Source organism: Ranitomeya variabilis, chromosome 6, assembly GCF_051348905.1.
Source record: "Ranitomeya variabilis isolate aRanVar5 chromosome 6, aRanVar5.hap1, whole genome shotgun sequence".
Taxonomy (NCBI): domain Eukaryota; kingdom Metazoa; phylum Chordata; class Amphibia; order Anura; family Dendrobatidae; genus Ranitomeya; species Ranitomeya variabilis.
In genome coordinates, this window is record NC_135237.1 from 490,452,403 (window position 1) to 490,474,932 (window position 22,530).

Here is a 22,530-nt window from a genome sequence, read left to right on the forward strand (position 1 = left end):
GCCTATGGTTCAATCTCTGACCCTGTCTTTGACAAAAACCTGGTGACGGATAAGTGTATGATAGTATGAGCCCAGGACAGATAAATTAGCCTGGGACAAGAATACGTTGTGTATGATAGTATGAGCCCAGGACAGATAAATTAGCCTGGGACAAGATACGTTGTATGTTCTTTTTCTTTTTCTGTCTGGTTGCATTTGTGTTGTTTGCTATAGGAGTAGGAATCAGGATAAGAAACATCCTAGCTCCTTAGGAAGAAGGTAACGAGGTATTCTCATACCCAAACGCCACCTAGGGCAAGAAAAGACATCCTAGCTCCTTAGGAAGAAGGTAACGAGGTATTCTCATACCCAAACGCCACCTAGGGCAAGAAAGCTCAGGATAAGAAAATGGGGAATAAGCAAACAAAGTCGGAACCAGAAGAATTAGATATCTATACTATCATAAAGGAGAGAAGTGGTGAAGATGCCACTAAGGGGCTGAGAAAGATTTTTAGTAAGTTTGGAGTTACTAGGGCAGAAGCTTTTAGTAGAAAACTATGGGAAGGAATTCAGGAAAGAAAAAAAAGGCATAATCAGAGACAAGAAATGGATAGATCAGATCCAAGCATTGATTGATGTCTCTAGGGTAGCAGAAAATGAGGGATGGACATATAATCAACAGAGTAAAAAGTGGTGTATTAGACCCGCAGGCTGTGGAGAAAAACAAAATGTGGAATCTAAAAATACCCCACCCCCATACCTTAACCCACATGCCCCATCTTTTCTCCAAACACCACCTCAAAGTTTAGCCGGACCAGGAGGATGGGTATGTCCGCACTGTGGACAACAAAATCCAGACTGGAGAAATGATTGCCTAGCCTGTGGTACACCTAGACATGGCGCTGTACTTGCCCCTGTTAGGGTAGTACCAAGACCCTTTAGGGAACCTGGTGCTGACGGAGTAATGGGAACTAGATACCACCAAACTCGACAATATTTCCCTTGGTCCCCCGCTGAAGGCATGTCTCTCTTGCATAACGCACCAGATCCCACCCAGTGTCCAGTTAGATTTGCACAATATATACAGCAAATTATGCAGACTCACGCAGGAGTTTGGGCAGATGGAGAAGAATTATGTAGAATGAAAATGACTCCTGGACTCTTCCAGGAGCTATTAGCAAATCTACAGGTACATAGGCCCCAAGCAGGAGATGGTGCCTTACAAACGATAGAATCAGGTACACAATTTGTAGATCACTTAATGGTTTTCATGAGGGAGAGACAGAGGCAGAGAGGAACAACGGGAGTGGTGGCTCAGAAATCTGGACAATCAGTAGACGAATATTATCTAAGTGTAGAAAATAATTTCAGAGATGAAGGCATGGATCTAACCGCTCCAGGAATGATGAGGTTAGTTACAAAAACCTTTATAGATGGATTGTCTCCAAAAGTGAAGGAAAAGCTTAAGGCCGCAACCCCTGATTGGAGAACCTTGGAAGACCCACACCTGGCTAGACAGAAAGCTGTAGGGATAGAAATGGACTTAAGAGAAAATTCTAAGCCAGTAAGAATTGCACAGGCTAATACTGGCTCTGCTAATCAAAAGTTTACTTGTCATTACTGTAAGAAGCCAGGACATTTCCAAAGGGAATGTAGGAAGAGAAAAGCAGATATAGATTCAGGCCTCCAAAGAAACTATGGTGAAATATCGCATGGTGCACGACCTACGGGAAATCAATAAGGTTTTGGCACCGGTCACCCCCTGTGGTACCGAATCCTCATACCTTACTGTCTCAAATTCCCAGCACTGCTGCATATTTTACGGTAATTGACTTATCAAACGCATTTTTTTCTGTGCCACTACATAAGAACTGTTGGCATTTGTTTGCCTTTACATTCAAGGGTAAACAATTAGCATGGACAAGATTGCCACAAGGTATGGTACACTCACCAACTTTGTACTCTGAAGCAATGCAGACCGTGCTAAAAAATTTCATCCCAGAACCAGGAGTAGTCATTCTACAGTATGTAGATGATTTACTTATTTGTTGCCCTGATGAGCAGACGGCAGTTACCTCAACTGTTAATTTCTTAATTTTCCTAGCGCAAGAAGGCTGTAAAGTAAATAGACAGAAACTCCAGGCTTGTCAACAAACAGTCGTGTTTTTAGGTCACTGCATATCACAGGGCATCAGACACCTCACACCTCAACGTACGGAAGCCATACGTAACATGCTTGAACCCAGGAATCACAAACAGCTGCGTGCTTTCCTAGGTATTGTTTCACACTGTAGACAGTGGATCATACATGCAAGTCAACTCATGCAGCCTTTATATGACTGTATTGCCAACACACCATATTCACTCAGTGAAGAGGCTAAACAGTCATTTTCCTCTTTGAAAACAGCACTGGTATCAGCTCCGGCTTTGGGACTCCCAGACTACACTAAACCTTTTCAATTGATGGCAGCTGAGATATCCTCACATGCTACAGGGGTGCTCACACAAAAACATGGAAACAAACAGAGACCGGTGGCATACATATCAGCTCATCTGGACCCTGTAGCTAGAGCCGCACCTTCTTGTGTAAGGGTACCGTCACACATTGAAATTTCCATCGCTACGACGTTACGATTCGTGACGTTCTAGCGATATCGTTACGATATCGCAGTGTCTGACACGCAGCAGCGATCAGGGATCCTGCTGAGAATCGTACGTCGTAGCAGATCGTATGGAACTTTCTTTCGTCGCTTGATCACCCGCTGACATCGCTGGATCGTTGTGTGTGACAGCGATCCAGCGATGTCTTCGCTTGTAACCAGGGTAAACATCGGGTAACTAAGCGCAGGGCCGCGCTTAGTAACCCGATGTTTACCCTGGTTACAAGCGTAAACGTAAAAAAACAAACCGTACATGCTCACCCGTCGGTGTCCTTCAGGTCCCTTGCCGTCTGCTTCCTGCTCTGAGTGCCGGCCGGAAAGTGAGAGCAGAGCGCAGCGGTGCTGCGCTCTGCTCTCAGTGTACGGCCGGCACTCAGAGCAGGAAGCAGACGGCAAGGGACCTGAAGGACACCGACGGGTGAGTATGTACTGTTTGTTTTTTTACGTTTACGCTGGTAACCAGGGTAAACATCGGGTTACTAAGCGCGGCCCTGCGCTTAGTTACCCGATGTTTACCCTGGTTACCCGGGGACTTCGGCATCGCTCCAGCGCCGTGATTGCAACGTGTGACCGCAGTCTACGACGCTGGAGCGATATTCATACGATCGCTGCGACGTCACGGATTGTGCCGTCGCAGCGATGAAAATTTCAATGTGTGACGGTACCCTAAGAGTAGTAGCCGCAATTTCACTGTTATTAGATAAAGCTTCTGAGATTGTTCTTGATCACCCACTTCTAGTTCAGACCACTCATAATGTACATGGCATTCTTAACCAGGTCCAACCTAAACATATTTCAATGGCCAGACACCTCCGTCTCCAATGCTCCCTACTACTGCCGCCCAACATTTCCTTTGCCAGGATTCAGACTCTTAATCTCGCGTCTTTGCTCCCTTTAGAGTCTGAGGGGGGTACCATACCTGAGGAAACTGCACTCTCCAACTCCTTTGACCCATCAAAGTCAATGCATGATTGTGTACAATTACTGGAACAAGAGACTCAGGGCTTATGTAATGTACGTGACAAGCCACTCTGTAATGCTACATTTGAACTTTTCATAGATGGCAGTAGATATGCAGATATGAATGGACAATTTCATACAGGTTATGCGGTAGTAACTCAGCATGAAGTGCTGAAAGCAGAACCTCTCCCTGCTAATCAGTCTGCACAAGAAGCAGAACTTACGGCATTGGTTGAAGCTCTAAAAATAGCCAAAGATCAGACAGCAAACATATACACTGATTCTAGATATGCACATGGCATTATTTTCGATTTTGGCGTAATATGGAGAGCCAGAGGTTATATGACTGCTTCAGGCCAACCTGTTAAACATGCCTCCCTCATTAGACAGATTCTGGAGGCAGCACAAGAAACTAAAGAAATAGCGGTGATAAAGGTAGCTGCACATGTGAGACTCGACACCGAGGAAGCCAGGGGTAACGATAAAGCCGACAAGGCAGCAAAACAGGCAGCACGTAAACCCTTACATCATGCCCACACACTAGATAGCTCTGAAGATGATGAGGAGAGATTGAAGGAAGCTCAGAAACAGGTAGACGACGAAGAACGAGGGCAGTGGCAGAAAAAAGGGGCAGAAGATCAGCAAGGATTATGGAAAAAAGGAACTTTGTTGTGTTTACCCAGAGCCTGGTACCCCGCAGTGGCAAGTGACCTCCACCTACCCACGCATGTGTCGGCAAATGGTATGACGCTCAAGGTAAAAGAAAGGTGGTTGGCTCCAGGCTTTGGTAATTTTGCTCGGAACATGTGTGCTGCATGCGCTATATGCCTGGCACACAATCCAGGTCAGACCATTAAAACCCCAACCAAGCATCATGTAAGACCACTGTATCCCTTTCAAAGACTCCAGATCGACTACATCCAACTTCCTAGGTACAATGGATACGAATATGTGCTTGTGTGTGTGGACATGTTCTCAGAGTGGCCAGAGGCTTATCCAGTTCGTAAAGCCTCAGCAAAAACTACTGCCATTAAAATAGCACATGAACTGATACCCCGTTACGGCATGCCTGAGGTGATCGAGTCAGATAGGGGTACCCATTTTACTGGGGAAATATTCCAGAATGTTATGAAAATGTTGGGAGTAGAAAACCAGTTTCACACTCCGTATCACCCACAGAGTTCAGGTAAAGTGGAAAGATTAAATGGGACAATAAAATTAAAAATCCAGAAGGCCATGGCAGAAACAGGAAAGCCTTGGACCGAGTGTCTACCACTTGCCCTGTATTCCATCCGAAACGCCCCAAGGGGGAAGGCTAAGCTGTCACCACATGAGATTCTTTTTGGTAGAGCAGCAAATTTGGGTTGTTATTTTCCACAACAACTGATGTTGAATACTGAGACTTTAACTGCTTATGTACAAGAATTACAAAAACGTTTAACTAAAGTGCATTCGCAAGTTTTTGCTTCCCTTCCAGATCCAGAAAATCTCGAAGGAGGCCACAAGTTGGAACCTGGTGATCAAGTCTACGTGAAAAGACACACCAGAAAGACTCTGGAACCGAGGTTTGACGGACCTTTCCAAGTCCTGTTAACAACTCCGACAGCAGTCAAGCTTGAAGGAAAGGCATCATGGATACATGCAAGCCATTGCAAAAAAGCAGTATAAGACTCATGATATTGATGTTAATAATGTTAACACAGATGTGGGATAAATTAGTTAGAGCCACGGATTATCTAGATGACCAGATTTGGGATATATTGGACATATTAAATACTAGTATAGCTGTACAGAATCAGCTTATAATAATCACTAACCAACATACCCTGGTATTGGATTACCTAACTGCCTCACAAGGGGGTATGTGTCAAATCATCGGACCCACCTGCTGTCATTATATAGACCCAAATAGTACTATGAGTATGAGATTTAAATTAGAAGACGTACAACGACTCAGGGATCAGTATGACAAAGACAATTACCAAAATAAGGATAGCTGGTGGTCAGATACCTTTTCTTTTCTTAACCCGGCCAATTGGTTCAGAGGGATCGGTGGGTGGGTTACCGGGATTATGCAAAGCCTAATACATACAGTTATGGTTATTGTAATTATATATGTATTATTCAAGGTTGTACTCAAGGGTATCTCGGTATGCACAAATAAATTTTGTGTAATGGATGCGAGAATATAAAGTTTTTGTTTTTTGTTGTAATATCACAAAAAGAATGACTAAAATGATCGTCTATATGACAAGGTTTTGAATGGAATATGTCAAAGGGGGGATTGTGAAGAGCAGAACAAAAATGGTTACCTCAATGAACCATTTTAAAAAGAATTTGTGATAAATATTGACCTGTCCATTCAAGGACATTTTAGCTATAGTATGAAATCCTGTTTTTCTTGTCTGTGGAATTGCCTTTGTACTGTTTGTTGTGAAACTGCCGCCCACGAAACTGTTTTTTCTTTCTTTCCTGTTTTGTCTCTTTGTTTAAACATGCAAAACTTGTATAACCACTGAACCTACCGATACAACTATATAAAGAAGGGATAGCACCTTGAAGGCAGGCGTGCTTCAGAGACTTCCCAGTGATACACTATACAAGACGTGTCTTGTGTATTATTTCTGGTGATTCCCCACTTCCAAAGGCTGCTCCGACTGAATGTGATCCTGACATACCTTTGGGACAGCCGTCGAGGAGTGGGGGCGCCAATGCGCAGGTCTAGGGTGCCAACCCCCCGCTGACAGGTAGGGTTAGTTTGAAGGGACAGTAATCATCCTCGCCCACCCTCCAGCATTCCATATATACATATACTTTTTTTCTTCCCTCCCCAATCAGGGGATTCTAGATTAGAAGGGAGCGCCACTGCGCAGGTTAGGGTGCCAACCTCCACTGATAGGTAGGGTGCATACTAAGCGACAGGTTATAGGGATAGGCACCTCCCTAGGTTATTTTTCTATTTTTCAAGTGTCTATCTTCTGGTGATGGTTTTGCATACACTAGATTTTTAATCTATTGTTTAATAAAGAGATTTTTAACGTTTATGGGTTTTTTTCTGTGAAATTAGCACATCAGGAGCTCTCCAAATGCGACATGGCGTCCAATCTCAATTCCAGCCAATTCTGCGTTGAAAAAGTAAAACAGTGTTCCTTCACTTCCCAGCTCTCCCGTGCGCCCAAACAGGGGTTTAACCCAACATATGGGGTATCAGCGTACTCAGGACACATTGTACAACAACTTTTGTGGTCCAATTTCTCCTGTTACTCTTGGGAAAATACAAAACTGGGGGTTAAAAAACATTTTTTGTGGAAAAAAAAGGATTTTTTATTTTCACGGCCCTGCGTTATAAACTGTAGTGAAACACTTGGGGGTTCAAAGTTCTCACAACATATCTAGATAAGTTCCTTGAGGGGTCTAGTTTCCAATATGGGGTCACTTGTGGGGGGTTTCTTCTGTTTAGGTACATTAGGGGCTCTGCAAACGCAATGTGACGCCTGCAGACCAATCCATCTAAGTCTGCATTCCAAATGACGCTCCTTTCCTTCCGAGCTCTGCCATGCGCTCAAACGGTGGTTCCCCCCCACATATGGGGTATCAGCGTACTCAGGACAAATTGGACAACAACTTTTGGGTTATAATTTCAACTGTTACCCTTGGAAAAATACAAAATTGGGAGCTAAAAAGAATTTTTATGGAAAAAAAAGAATTTTTATTTTCACGGCTCTGCGTTATGAACTGTAGTGAAACACTTGGGGGTTCAAAGCTCTCACAACACATCTAGATGAGTTCCTTAGGGGGTCTACTTTCCAAAATGGTGTCACTTGTGGGGGGTTTCAATATTTAGGCACATCAGTGGCTCTCCAAACGCAACATGGCATCCCATCTCAATTCCTGTCAATTTTGCATTGAAAAGTCAAACGGAGCTCCTTTCCTTCCGAGCTCTCCCATGCGCTCAAACAGTAGTTTACCCCCACATGTGGGGTATCAGTGTACTCAGGACAAATTTTACAACAACTTTTGGGGTCCAATTTCTAATCTTACACTTGGGAAAATAAACAATTGGGGGCAAAAAGATCATTTTTGTGAAAAATATGATTTTTTATTTTTACGGCTCTGCATTATAAACTTCTGTGAATCACTTAATGGGTCAAAGTGCTCACCACACATGTAGATAAGTTCCTTAGGGGGTCTACTTTCCAAAATGGTGTCACTTGTGGGGGGTTTCAATGTTTAGGCACATCAGGGTCTCTCCAAATGCAACATGGCGTCCCATCTCAATTCCAGTCAATTTTGCATTGAAAAGTCAAATGTCGCTCCTTCGCTTCCGAGCTCTGCCATGCGCCCAAACAGTGGTTTACCCCCACATATGGGGTATCGGCGTACTCAGGACAAATTGTACAACAACTTTTGGGGTCCATTTTCTCCTGTTACCTTTGGTAAAATAAAACAAATTGGAGCTGAAGTAAATTGTTTGTGAAAAAAAGTTAAATGTTCATTTTTATTTAAACATTCCAAAAATTCCTGTGAAACACCTGAAGGGTTAATAAACTTCTTGAATGTGGTTTTGAGCACCTTGAGGGGTGCAGTTTTTAGAATGGTGTCACACTTGGTTATTTTCTATCATATAGATCCCTCAAAATGACTTCAAATGAGATGTGGTCCCTAAAAAAAAATGGTGTCGTAAAAATGAGAAATTGCTGGTCAACTTTGAACCCTTATAACTCCCTAACAAAAAAAATTTTGGTTCCAAAATTGTGCTGATGTAAAGTAGACATGTGGGAAATGTTACCTATTAAGTATTTTGTGTGACATATCTCTGTGATTTAATTGCATTAAAAAAAAGTTGTAAAATTGCGAAATTTTCTAAATTTTCGCCAAATTTCCATTTTTTTCACAAATAAACGCAGGTAATATCAAAGAAATTTTATCACTATCATGACGTAGAATATGTCACAAGAAAACAATGTCAGAATCACCGGGATCCGTTGAAGTGTTCCAGAGTTATAACCTCATAAAGGGACAGTGGTCAGAATTGTAAAAATTGGCCTGGTCATTAACGTGCAAACCACCCTTGGGGGTAAAGGGGTTAACTAACGAAATACATTTTCTTTTAATATTCCTTCAGGCATAGTCAGAGGCGTAGCTAGGGTTTCAACTTAGGGGGGGCGAAACATCTGAGTGGGCCCCTAACCAGCTAACCCTGATTACAGCTACGGTTGCGCACTCTAATTGTGAATATAGGGGAACCTCAGAATATGACCGCACTGTTATTGAAAATAAATCTATATACAAAAACGAACATTGACTTTACCGCCATATTGTGACCATATGCAACTTTGATGGTCACAATACTCTGAGTGCCCCTATAACAACGATGCTTAAGTGCCCACTTAACATTTAATAATGTCCCCTAAGTTCCCCCATGTACTGCTCCATTATACACAGTATGGTGAGCTTAAAGCTTCCCTATACACAGTATAAGGCCCCCACAGCTCCCCTATACACCGTATGATATTCTCACTGCTCCCCTCTACACAGTATGATGGTCCCACTGCCCCCCTCTACACAGTATGATGTTCTCACTGCTCCCCTCTACACAGTATGATGTTCCCACTGCTCCCCTCTACACAGTATGATGGGCCCGCAGCTCCCCTCTACACAGTATGATGTTCTCACCGCTCCCCTCTACAAAGTATGATGTTCCCACTGCTCCCCTCTACACAGTATGATGGGCCCGCAGCTCCCCTCTACACAGTATGATGTTCCCACTGCTCCCCTCTACACAGTATGAGCCCAATGCTCCCCTATACACAGTATAATGCTGACAGAACTCCACTATAGAAAGTATAATGCCTCCCAGAGCTCCACTATATACAGTGTAATGGGCCAACAGCTCCCATATGCACAATATGCCTTCACAGTTCCCTATACACAGTATGATGGGCCCACAGCTCCCTTATACACAGTATGATGGGCCCACAGCTCCCTTATACACAGTATGATGGACCCGCAGCTCCCTTATACACAGTATGATTGGCCCGCAGCTCCCATATACACAGTATGATGGGCCCGCAGCTCCCTTATACACAGTATGATTGGCCCTCAGTTCCCTATACACAGTATGATGGGCCCACAGCTCCCTTATACACAGTATGATGGGCCCGCAGCTCCCTTATACAGTGTGATTGACCCGCAGCTCCCTTATACACAGTATGATTGGCCCGCAGATCCCTTATACACTGTCTGATGGACCCGCAGCTCCCTTATACACAGTATGATTGGCCCGCAGCTCCCATATACACAGTATGATGGGCCCACAGCTCCCTTATACACAGTGTGATTGACCCGCAGCTCCCTTATACACAGTATTATTGGCCCTCAGATCCCTTATACACAGTATGATTGGCCCGCAGCTCCCTTATACACAGTATGATTGGCCCGCAGATCCCTTATACACTGTCTGATGGACCCTCAGCTCCCTTATACACAGTATGATTGGCCCGCAGCTCCCTTATACACAGTATGATTGGCCCGCAGATCCCTTATACACAGTATGATGGGCTTGCAGCTCCCTTATACACAGTATGATTGGCCCGCAGCTCCCTTATACATAGTATGATGGGCCTGCAGCTCCCTTATACATAGTACGATTGGCCTGCAGCTCCCATATACACAGTATGGTGGACTCACAGCTCCCTGTCATCATTTGGATGCCCCGGCCATTTACTCATCCTCCGGCGTAATCACTATTTTGTGGCACTGCTGCAGTGCCGCGGCTCAAACTTGTGAGCGCAGCTTCTGACAGGCCAGAAGTTAGAAGCTATGTCACAAGCGCTCAATGTAAGACTATGAGGCTATGTGCACTTGTTGTGGATTCATGTGCGGATTTACCGCGGATTTCCTGTGTTTTTTGTGCAGATTTCACCTGCGGAATCCTATACAGGAGCAGGTGTAAAAAGCTGCGGAATCCTCAAAAAGAATTGACATGCTACGGAAAATACAATGCAGCGTTTCTGCACAGGAATTTCCACACCATGGGCACTGCGAATTTGGTTTTCCATAGGTTTACATGGCACTGTAAACCAGATGGAAAACTGCTGCAAATCGGCAGCGGCTAATCCGCAACGTGTGCACATAGCCTGAGAGTGAGAAAGAGGCCAGAACGAGGCTCCCACAGACTCACACTGATTAGTGACCTCTGCGCTGCTCCATGAAACACTGGAGCCTCGGACAGGTCACAAACTGCAGGAGACGGAGCCGAGCGGAGACTAAGGCCGGAGACACACTGGTGCGAGAGACGGCCGAGTCTCGCTGGTTAAAAGCAAGCTGTGGCACCTGCACTCCGGAGCGGAGCGTGCGGCTCCATAGCAATACATGGAGCTGCACGCTCAGCTCCGGAATGCAGGTGCCACAGCTTGCTTTTAACCAGTGAGACTCGGCCGTCTCTCGCACCAGTGTGTCTCCGGCCTAAGGGTATGGCTCCACGGTCCGGAGGGGCAGCGTTATCGCCGCAGCGGCGAAGCCGCTCGGCGCTAAGCCCCGCCCCCTTTCTGGGACGCGATGATGCCGGATGTGTACAGTACACATCCGGGATCATCGCACCCCTCGCCATAGGGCCCTGTGATATGCCTTGCGGGGACGCTGCGTCCCCGCAAGGTGTACGGACATGCTGCGATCTGAAAAGACGCGCAGCATGTCCGGAGTCGCAGGGCCGCCGCGTGCGGGTTTCCACGCATAGTGGAGACGGGATTTCATAAAATCCCCTCCACTATGCAGGAACATCTGGACGCTGCTTGTTTGACGCTGCAGCGTCAAACAAGCAGCGTTTACTTACCGTGGAAACATACCCTTAAACAGATGAAAACGTCAGAAGGTGAGTATCAGACAGGGGGCAGGGGACGGGGATTTTCAGCACCGCTCCAGCAATGAAATTAAAAATAATGCTGGAGTGGTGCTGTAAATGTGATGCAGCTCTTGGTAAAGGTACCTTCACACTAAACGACGCTGCAGCGATATCGACAACGATGCCGATCGCTGCAGCGTCGCTGTGTGGTCGCTGGAGAGCTGTCACACAGACAGCTCTCCAGCGACCAACTATGCCGAGGTCCCCTGGTAACCAGGGTAAACATCGGGTTACTAAGCGCAGTGCCGCGCTTAGTAACCCGATGTTTACCCTGGTTACCAGTGTAAATGTCAAAAAAAACAAACACTACATATTTACATTCGCATCCCCTGGCGTCCGCTTCCCTGCATTGTGTGAGCGCCGGCAGTACAGAGCACAGCGGTGACGTCACCGCTGTGCTTTGCTTTCCGGCCGGCACTGACACACTCAGTGCAGGAAGCTCTGAGCAGCAGCGCGGACGCCGGGGGACGTGACAGACATCAGAGGGTGAGTATGTAGTGTTTTTTTTTTACTTTTACAATGGTAACCAGGGTATATATCGGGTTACTAAGCGCGGCCCTGCGCTTAGTAACCCGATATTTACCCTGGTTACCATTGTAAAACATTGCTGGCATCGTTGCTTTTGGTGTCAAACACGACGATACACGCCGATCTGACGACCAAATAAAGTTCTGAACTTTCAGCAACGACCAGCGATATCACAGCAGGATCATGATCGCTGCTGCGTGTCAAACACAACGATATCGCTATCCAGGACGCTGCAACGTCACAGATCGCTAGCGATATCGTTTAGTGTGACGGTACCTTTACTGTATGCAGGCTCCTTATACTAATACTCATAAAAGACCCAGGTGGTACGTATCAAAAGCCCCCTACCCCCCCATCTCCAGCCTCCCCAGACAGCAAATATTACATGATGAAGCACATATAATATCATAACAAAGCATTATAATATTCAGCCCCCAGTGACCTGTCCCCCCTCCCCCACTTCAGCCCCAATACCCCCATCATCTCACATCCACCCCTCAGTGCCCTGTCCCCCCTCACCCACCTTCTGCCCTCACAACCCCCAAATGGTCTCACATCCACCCCTCAGTGCCCTGTCCCCCCTCACTCACTTTCCGCCCCCACAATACCCCAACGGTCTCACAGAGACATACCTGAATTGAATAAACCTAGTTCCCTACAGTGTTCATTTTAGGACATCGTCACAAATCAAAGTCAAACATCAGAAATACTCTGTCTGATATCTGATACTTGACTCTGATACATGAAATTAGTAAAATTAGTAAAATTAGTAAAATTAGCACCTGGGATCACTTGAGCTTGTGGTGCAATGGTAAGGCCGACGGCTGTAGTCTCTAAGACGCAGGATCCGTTTTTTTACCACCGATCCTTTTTTTTCCCTGCCAGATCGGTTTTATTTTTCTGCCGGATCAGTTTTGTCGGCCGGATCCGTTTTTTTTCTGCCGGATCCATTTTTTTCGGCTGGATCCTTTTTTTTTCCCGCAGGATCCCCTTTTTTTGCCGGATCCGTTTTTTCCACAGGATCGTTTTTTATTGCTGGATCCATTCTTCTCCGCCGGATCCGTTTTTTTCCGTTGATCCGTTTTTTTTCCGCCGGATCCGTTTTTTTCCGTTGTTCCGTTTTTTTTCAGCCGGATCCATTTTTTTTATTTCGGATCCGTTATTTTTCCGGTGGATCCATTTTTTTCCGTCGATCCGTTTTTTTCCACCGGATCCGTTTTTTTCTGCCAATCCGTTTTTTTCCACCGGATCCGTTTTTTCTGCAGGATCCGTTTTTTTGCACCAGATCCGTTTTTTTCTTCGGATCTGGTTTTTTTGCGCAGGATCCGTTTTTTTCTGCCGCATGAAAAAACGGATCTGGCAGAAAAATAATGGATCTGGCGGAAAAAAACAGGCTGGCAAAAAAAAACGAATGCTGCGCAAAAAAAACGGATCCTGCGCAAAAAAACGGATCCGGCAGAAAAAAACGGATCCGGCGGAAAAAAATGGATTGGCGGAAAAAAACGGATCTGGCGGAAAAAAAACGATCAACGGAAAAAAACGGATCCAGCGGAAAAAAAAAACAGATCGACGGAAAAAACCGCATCCGGCAGAAAAAAAACCGATCAACGGAAAAAAACAGATCCTGGGGAAAAAACGAATCCGGCAAAAAAAGCGGATCCTGCGGGAAAAAAAGGATCCAGCTGAAAAAACGGATCTGGTGGAAAAAAAACGATCAACGGAAAAAAACGGATCCGGGGGAAAAAAAAACGATCAACGGAAAAAAACACGGATTGACGGAAAAAAACGGATCCGGCTGAAAAAAACGGATCAACGGAAAAAAAACGGATCTGGCGGAATAAAAACGATCTGGCAAAAAAAAACGGATCTGGCGGAAAAAAAACGGATCCGGCAAAAAAACCAGATCCTGCAGAAAAAAAACGGATCCGGCGGAAAAAAAAACAGATCGACGGAAAAAAACGGATCCTGCGGAAAAAACGGATTCGGCAAAAAAAGCGGATCCTGCGGAAAAAAAGGATCCAGCAGAAAAAAACGGATCTGGTAAAAAAAAAACGGATCTGGCCGACAAACTGATTCGGCAGAAAAATAAAACCGATCTGGCAGAAAAAAAAAGGATCGGCGGTAAAAAAACGGATCCTGCGTCTTAGGCTAGTTTCACACTAGCGTTTACTGCATAACGTCGCAAATCCGTTTTTTTGCCGAAAAAACGGATGCGTCAAAAAAGTGAAAAACGGTGACAAACGTATGCCACGCATCCAGCATTTCGACGGATCCGTCGCAAATCCGCTAAACGTTTCCGTCGAAAATACTGGATGCGTTGCATACGTTGCCATCCGTTGTATCCGTTTTTCCGACGGATCCGTTTTTAAAAGGGGAGGCTCCCAAAATTTGATTGGCTACTGGAAAATTTGAAAAACTATATAGTACTGTATTTACAGCCCATCTTTGTGGGTTTTAGTTTTGTGGCAGCGATGGAAGGTGTTCTTGGGAGGATTGCTAGTTTGGTTACCGACGTTATCTTTGAGACGAATCGCCTGGATATCATAGTGCGGGAGAAGGAGGCGGCAGCGGAAAGGCGTAGGATGCTTCTGCAGCAACGGAGACGGAGACGACTGTGGATTCATCCGATTAATCAACTACGGATGACCCGGGGTGTCCAGTCCACTCTCTACCTGGAGTTGCGGCACAATCCACACAAATTCCACAACTACGTGCGGATGAGGATTGAACATTTCGATTTTTTGCTTGCAAAACTGGAGGATGTCATCCGAAGACAGGATACAAGGATGAGGCTTGCCATCACACCGGCGGAGCGGCTGATGGTGACCCTGCGGTAAGCCTCTTTTTTTTATTTCATTGCTGATATTGGATGTTATATTACACGCTGCAGACAATACTGCGCTGCCATATTGCGCACTATTTTCTGCAGCATGTAGTTTTGGTTTTCTTGGCGGACATTCCACTGCTTTATTTAAATGTCATTGCTGATATTGAACGTTTTTCTGCATTTATTTTTTTTGGGGGTTTTTTTGGGTTTGATGACATGCAACTGCTTTTTTTCTGTCATTGGTCATTTTGAATGTTATATTACACGCTGCAGACAATACTGCGCTGCCATATTGCGCACTATTTTCTGCAGCATGTAGTTTTGGTTTTCTTGGCGGACATTCCACTGCTTTATTTAAATGTCATTGCTGATATTGAATGTTTTTCTGCATTTTTTTTTTGGGGGGGGTTTTTTGGGTTTGATGACATGCAACTGCTTTTTTTCTGTCATTGGTCATTTTGAATGTTATATTACACGCTGCAGACAATACTGCGCTGCCATATTGCGCACTATTTTCTGCAGCATGTAATTTGGGTTTTCTTGGCGGACATTCCACTGTTTTTTTACACTGGTTTCATGCTGATTTTATTGGGTGTCCCGTCCTTAAAAAAAAAATAACAGTGCCATATTAAAACTTGTTGGTCTGTGCAATTTTTTCTAACATTTTTTTTTTTTTTTTTTTTAAAGTTTCCTAGCTACGGGTGAATCTATGACTTCGCTCCATTATCAGTTCAGGCTGGGCATTTCAACTATCTCTGGAATAGTGAAGGACACATGTCGGGCTGTTTGGACCACTTTGCAACCAGAGTATATCCCCCAACCATCCATGGAAATCTGGTTGCGAACTGCTGAAGAGTTTCAGCAAATTTGCAATTTCCCTAATTGTGTGGGTGCAGTTGACGGGAAACATATAAGGATTGCGAAACCGGCAGGAACAGGATCGGAGTATTATAATTATAAGAAGTATTTCTCCATCGTCCTTATGGCTATTGCAGACGCCAACTGCAGGTTCCTTGCCGTGGACATCGGAGCGTATGGAAGGTCCAACGATTCGCAAGTTCTTAAAAACTCTCCGATGGGTCGTTGCCTTTATGGAGAGAGCTACGATTTACCGCCAGCCAGACCACTGCCAGGAACAAATGACCCAGCCCTGGAATATGTTTTTGTAGGTGATGAAGCCTTTCAACTGTCGCCGCACCTACTGAAACCGTACAGTAGCCGGAACTTAAACCATACCAAGCGGGTCTTTAATTACCGGCTTACTAGAGCACGAAGAGTAGTGGAGTGTTCCTTTGGCATATTGACGGCGAAGTGGCGAGTTCTGCTGACGGCTATCAAGCTGAAAACAACAACTATAGACGAGGTAGTTAAAGCCTGTGTGGTGCTCCACAACTTTGTCCTGTCAAAGGAGCCCGTTTCTTTGGATGATGAAGAGTTGGAGACCACCTTGTGGGACTACCGCAGCAGCTCGGTTCGCTCTACAAGTTCAGTTACAAGGATGAGGGACCAGTTTGCCGATTATTTTGTCTCACCTGTCGGGCGGATCCCGTGGCAAGACATGATTGTGTAACCTGTTTCCCATGTGTAACCTGTTTCCCATGTGTAACCTGTTTCCCATGTGTTTTTTTTATGTAAAAAAAGTTTTTCAGCCCCCCCCCAAAAAAAGGCCCAAAAGCGTGGTTTTCTTGCTAGTAAAACCATTATGTTATACCTTTTACATGTCTGGTGTTTGTTTTTATTAAACCTTTTTTTATTATATTACCTTATTAAATCCACACACACACAAAGAGTAGAATTGTAATCAGAAATTTATTTTATCTCTTTTTTTTTTTTTTGTTTTGCAAAAAAAAATATATTTTTATTTTCCAACTTTTTTTTTGAAAAATTTGAACATTTTTTATAATATTATTTACATTAATAACACTTTACAAATTTTCAAAGTGTTGGGTGGAGATATGAGAGGAGGAGGGGCAGGAAGGTTGGACCACGTCGATAGGTGGGGAAACCCTACTTGTTTGGGGTGCAGTGGAAGGGGGGGTTAAACCAAGAGGCTGACCAGAGGGGGGTGGTGTTGGGGTAGGGGGAAGAGAAAAGTTGAGTAAGGAAAACATTGGGGAAGTAATTTGGTCTGGGGGCCGGGATTGTTGTGGGGACTGGGTCGGGTATTGTGACTGGGTAGGGTAGTGGGACTGGCGTGGGGTTTGGTAATGGTGCTGGTGTGGGGATTGGAGCTGGGTTTGGTAATGGTGCTGGTGTGGGTATTGGGGCTGGGTTTGGTAATGGGGGGTATGGTGTGGAAATGGGGCCTGGGGTGGAATTGGAGTGGAGGTGTGGGGAGGTGTGTGGGTCGATTCATTAATGGCCTGCAGTGCAGCATTATGGCAGGTATTCATTACCCGCATCTGTTGCTCAAAAGAAAGCTTCTCCATGCTCATGAGCATGGATTGGAAAAAAAGATTGGCCGGATCGGGACTTACAGCTGAATGCAGCCTATCCAAGCGACTGCTGGTTTCACGGCTTGTTTCACTGATGCGTGACTGCACCATGTTGAAACCAGCAGTCACTTGCTCTCCCAAAATTTTGAAAGAGCCTTGGAAGGATGCATTCAGGTGTAAGAACTCAGGAGCATAGCTCCTTTCCTGACCCCTCTGTCGCTGCCGCCACGAACCTAATGGTGGTGTCGAGGTGGCAGGATCAGAGGGGTGGGGTAAAGGGAACGCTAACTGTTCAGCATCAGATGCGAGCAAGGAAGCCTGCAATAATGCTCCACTGCTTGGGGCGGATGAAGTAGAGGGGTCAGAGGAGGGGACAGAGGGGTCAGAAGAGGGGTCAGTGGTGTGGGGCCTACCGACGTGGCCCTCAGTGGCGGACTCAGGAGGGATCGCTCCAGAGGGCGCAGAGGAAGATGCAGGCGCCCGGTGGCTGGAGAAGGTGCTGTGAAAGAAAAAAAAAAAAAAATTAATACATTGGAATGAAAAAGCCCTGACTGAAAGCAAACTAAGTAGACAGGTTAACATGGTTATTAGTGGGCTGTAGAATACTTACACTCTGCTTAGCATGGTTCGCCTCAGGAAGGAGAGGGCCTGGCCATATTTATATTTGCTCCTCTTCCTTCCTGCAGAGCCACTCGGGGCCTTCATCTCATCGTTGAATTCCCTCTTAAAGCGATCCCTCAGTGACCGCCACCGCTTCCTAATCTTTCCAACTGTGAAGACAAGAATCAAAAGAAAAAAAAAAAAATTGGTAAATGCAATACATTACAGTCAGCTCAAAACATCACTGGAAAGTGAATACTTACCTAGTTTGCTCTGCTGCTGAGGATGAAGGCTCAGGATTTGGTCAGGATTTCCCATCAGTATTTGTAAGCCAAAACCAGGAGTGTAAAAATTAGGTAAAGTATAATAGGAAAACAGGCACACTTTTGATTTTATCACCCACTCCTGGTTTTGGCGTACAAATACTGATGGAAAATCCTGACCACATCCTGATGCAATCCTGAACATGGACACATACCCTCCCACATGAACAGGCATAAAATTGGCAAAGGCATAATATGGTGCAGGCACATGATACAAAAGCACACAACCGTCCAAAAATACACACATACACATGCACGCACATAGCTTTATGCAAATACACATATGTACAACAAAGGCAGAAAGGTGAACCCAATCAGAAGACGCATACACACACACACATACAAAAGGCTGACAATCCTTTGGCTGAAGCAGCAGGTCTTCACAGTGGCTGGAATCAGGCTGCATCTGGACTCTAGCATGGCACTGGCTGGTGCAGGACGATGGCAGGCCTCAGGTTCTCTTCAGGTTTTAAGCTCTTTCTGTAGTCAGTACCTCATATACACACACAAATGCACAGGCACACAGATGCACACAAAAATTGCAATACTCACACTGGCTCTATGGTGGCTGGCTCCTGTGGCTGGAGTCCTGTGGCTGGCTCGGGTCTTGTGGCTGGCTGGGGTCCTATGTCTGTCTCCTGTGGCTGGCTCTATGGTGGCTGGCTCCTGTGGCTGGCTGGGGTCTTGTGGCTGGCTGGGGTCCTGTTGCTGGCTGGGCTCTTGCTGGCAGTCTTTTCTCTGGCTCTTGCTGGCAGTCTTCTCTCTGGCTCTTGCTGGCATATGTGGGGTTGAAGGCCCAGGCCAGGTTTATATAGATTTGGGGGTGTCTGACCAATTGGCAACAAAATACTTCTTCTGAGCATGCTCAGTGTAAAAAAAACGTATTGCAGCGCTGTATTGCGTCGTACGACGTGTCCCGACGCATCCGTCGCTCATAGGCTTCCATTGCAGCCAACGACGTATGCCGCAGGATGCGTCGCGACACGTTTTTTAGGCGGAGACAAAAAACGTTACAATCTACGTTTTTTTGAGACGACGTGTCGCCAAATTTCGACGCATCCGTCGTAAAACGTACACGACGTATGCCAATCCGTCGCCATACGTCGCCAATACAAGTCTATGGGAAAAAAGACGTTTTGAAACGTAATGCAGTTAACGCTAGTGTGAAAGTAGCCTTAGAGACTACAGCCGTCGGCCTTACCATTGCACCACAAGCTCAAGTGATCCCAGGTGCTAATTTTACTAATTTCATGTATCAGAGTCAAGTATCAGAATCAGATATCAGACAGAGTATTTCTGATGTTTGACTTTGATTTGTGACCATGTCCTAAAATGAACACTGTAAGTCCCATCCCCACTTACGGATAAAGTTTGCACTGCAGGCAGGACCAGGAAGTGTCTAGGTGAAATGCACGGTGTGGGCACTAGGACCCAGCGTGCCTGAGCCAATCCCAGCGTGCACAGAGTGAAGAATAACTGCAACCAGGAAAAGCTTCATCATCATCATCAGGTCAGAACCATTCACTGCAGGAGGAGACTGCAGCCGCCACTGTGCTAATAGCGTCAGACGACATTATACTGCTCTGCTCCTATGCGGTGTTCTGCCTCGTCACAGCAGTGGCCCCCTCTGCCCCAAATGGGTTAGTTCTTGGATGGGAGACTGACCAAGCCCTGAGCCTGCTTAGTTTCTCAGGAAGCTAAGCAGGGTTGGCTTGGGTTAGTGCTTGGATGGGAGACGTCCTGACCCATCCCTGAGCCTGCTTAGCATATGCTCTGAGATCTGGTGAGTTCGGGCCTGTACGAGACGTGGTGTGGCTGTAGGCTTTTGTTTTTTCCTTCCACCAGCAGGGGTCACTCTCCTCTATGCCTTTTTTCCATTCCCTTTCACAAGGGCACACATGCTTCTTTCTTCTTGTCATTTGCTTTCACTCTTGCGCTAGTCCATCCTTGCAAAATGCCAGCATCCTTCTCATCACCGTGGGCCTCCAGCATTGTTGCTTATTTACTTTTAATACTAGGCTTCTTTTCAATAGGACCAGCGCCTCCTGCGGGCTTGGAAGCAACCGCCGGCAACCTGGTGGCCAGGTTACAGGCCGAAGCAAGCAGAACACCTTTGCAGGCAACACGACCCCCCTGAAGAGCAGCTCAGTCACTCGCCACCATCTCACCCTCCTCCTTCATTCGCTCCTGGACGTCTCGATCCGCCTCCAGTTTCGGCTCCAGCTTGCTCTTTCTGTCACGTCCCCCCCAGATGAATGGTTTAGCCTGCAGGAGACCACAAGCAGGTGTAATACGTAGTCCACATCACCTGCTAGGCTTTTTATTAGGCTATCCACTATTTATTATGATTTATTATGAATATCTCTTACAATACACAACAAGGTTGCCTATAAGTAGGCTGAACATGTGTACTATATGCTACCAGCCAGGTTCTTACCAGGATATTTATCTCCTATTATTTTAATGTGCCTTAATTGTTTTAACCCCTCTCTGACATTAGATGTACTATCCCGTCGAGGTGACCTGGGCCTATCTGACCCTCGACGGGGGGAGCGCGGCCAGGTGTCAGCTGACTATCGCAGCTGATATCCGGCACTATGTGCCAGGAGCGGTCACGGACCGCCCCCGGCACATTAACCCCCGGCACATGATCGCAGTGTTCCGGCGGTTTAGGGAAGCATCGCGCAGGGAGGGGGCTCCCTGCGGGCTTCCCTGAGACCCCCAGAGCAACGCGATGTGATTGCGTTGCTCCGAGGGTCTCTTACCTCCTCCTCCCTGCAGCAGGCCCGGATCCAAAATGGCCGCAGCATCCGGGTCCTGCACGGAGGTGGCTTCACAGCGCCAACTCAGAGCAGGCGCCAGGAAGCCTGGAGGAGCCGATCTGACAGAGTGCTGTGCAAACTGTCAGATCAGCGATCTTACACTATAACATGATGCCCCCCTGGGACAATGTTATAGTATAAAAAAATAAATATTCACATGTGTAAAAAAAAAAAAATCCCCCCCCCCAAAAAAAATATATTGTTCCTATAAATACATTTCTTTATCTAAATAAGAAAAAAACCACAATAAAAGTACACATATTTAGTATCGCCGCGTCTGTAGCGACCCGACCTATAAAACTGTCCCACTAGTTAACCCCTTCAGTGAACACCGTAAAAAAAACCCCAAAAAACGAGGCAAAAAACAACGCCTTATTATCATACCGCCAAACAAAAAGTGGAATAACACGCGATCAAAAAGACGGATATAAATAACCATGGTACCGCTGAAAACGTCATCTTGTCCCGCAAAAAACGAGCTGCCATACAGCATCATCAAAGAAAAAAGTTATAGTCCTCAGAATAAAGCGATGCAAAAATAATTATTTTTTCTATAAAATAGTTTTTATCGTATAAAAGCACCAAACATAAAAAATTGATATAACTGAGGTATCACTGTAATCGTACTGACCCGAAAAATAAAACTGCTTTATCCATTTTACCAAACGCGGAACGGTATAAACGCCTCCCCCAAAAGAAATTCATGAATAGCTGGTTTTTGGTAATTCTGCCTCACAAAAATCGGAATAAAAAGCGATCAAAAAATGTCACGTGCCCGAAAATGTTACCAATAAAAACGTCAACTCGTCCCGCAGAAAATAAGACCTCACATGACTCTGTGGACCAAAATCTGGAAAAATTATAGCTCTCAAAATGTGGTAACGCAAAAAATATTTTTTGCAATAAAAAGCGTCTTTCAGTGTGTGACGACTGCCAATCATAAAAATCCGCTAAAAAACCTGCTATAAAAGTAAATCAACCCCCCTTCATCACCCCCTTAGTTAGCGAAAAATAAAAAAATAAAAAAAATGTATTTATTTCCATTTTCCCGTTAGGGTTAGGGCTAGGGTTAGGGCAAGGGTTAGGGTTGGGGCTAAAGTTAGGGTTAGGGTTGGGGCTAAAGTTAGGGTTAGGGTTTGGATTACATTTACGTTTGGGAATAGGGTTGGGATTAGGGTTAGGGGTGTGTCAGGGTTAGGGATGTGTTTGGATTAGGGTTTCAGTTATAATTGGGGAGTTTCCACTGTTTAGGCACATCAGGAGTGAATGATTTATTATCAGATGCTTTCAGTAGGGGATTAATATCTAAAAATGAAAGGGACTTTATGACACAGAAGACACCAACAATACTAGTGTTTTATACCCTCCCTAAAGTGCACAAGGGTCTCTCACCCCTAAAAGGTTGACCGATCGTGTCAGGGAATGACTCAATCTCTCAGAATTGTGGCATCTATATTGATAAAATATTGAGCCAATTTGTAACTGCCTTACCT

At 45.4% G+C, this 22,530-nt stretch overlaps 2 protein-coding genes across 2 annotated transcripts in view; both read right to left on the bottom strand.

Moving 5' to 3' along the window:
- ZNF704 (zinc finger protein 704) overlaps positions 1-22,530 on the bottom strand; it is a 282,103-nt gene that overhangs the window by 97,612 nt on the left and 161,961 nt on the right. The window lies entirely within an intron of this gene.
- LOC143782132 (uncharacterized) lies at positions 16,521-18,210 on the bottom strand. The gene is made up of 3 exons (XM_077269256.1): positions 18,156-18,210; positions 17,903-18,062; positions 16,521-17,791 (listed from the first exon to the last, which is right to left on the bottom strand). Exons 1-3 carry the CDS (start codon positions 18,208-18,210, stop codon positions 16,783-16,785), a joined length of 1,224 nt encoding a protein of 407 aa, XP_077125371.1. The 3' UTR covers positions 16,521-16,782.

Bases quoted from the DNA above. Each gene is read 5' to 3' on its own strand.
- LOC143782132 (XM_077269256.1), bottom strand. From the start codon at position 18,210: ATGGGAAATCCTGACCAAATCCTGAGCCTTCATCCTCAGCAGCAGAGC. The intron at 18,063-18,155 runs GTAAGTATTCAC...TTGTCTTCACAG, and splicing joins TCAGCAGCAGAGCAAACTAG to TTGGAAAGATTAGGAAGCGG. The intron at 17,792-17,902 runs GTAAGTATTCTA...TTTCTTTCACAG, and splicing joins CGAACCATGCTAAGCAGAGT to CACCTTCTCCAGCCACCGGG.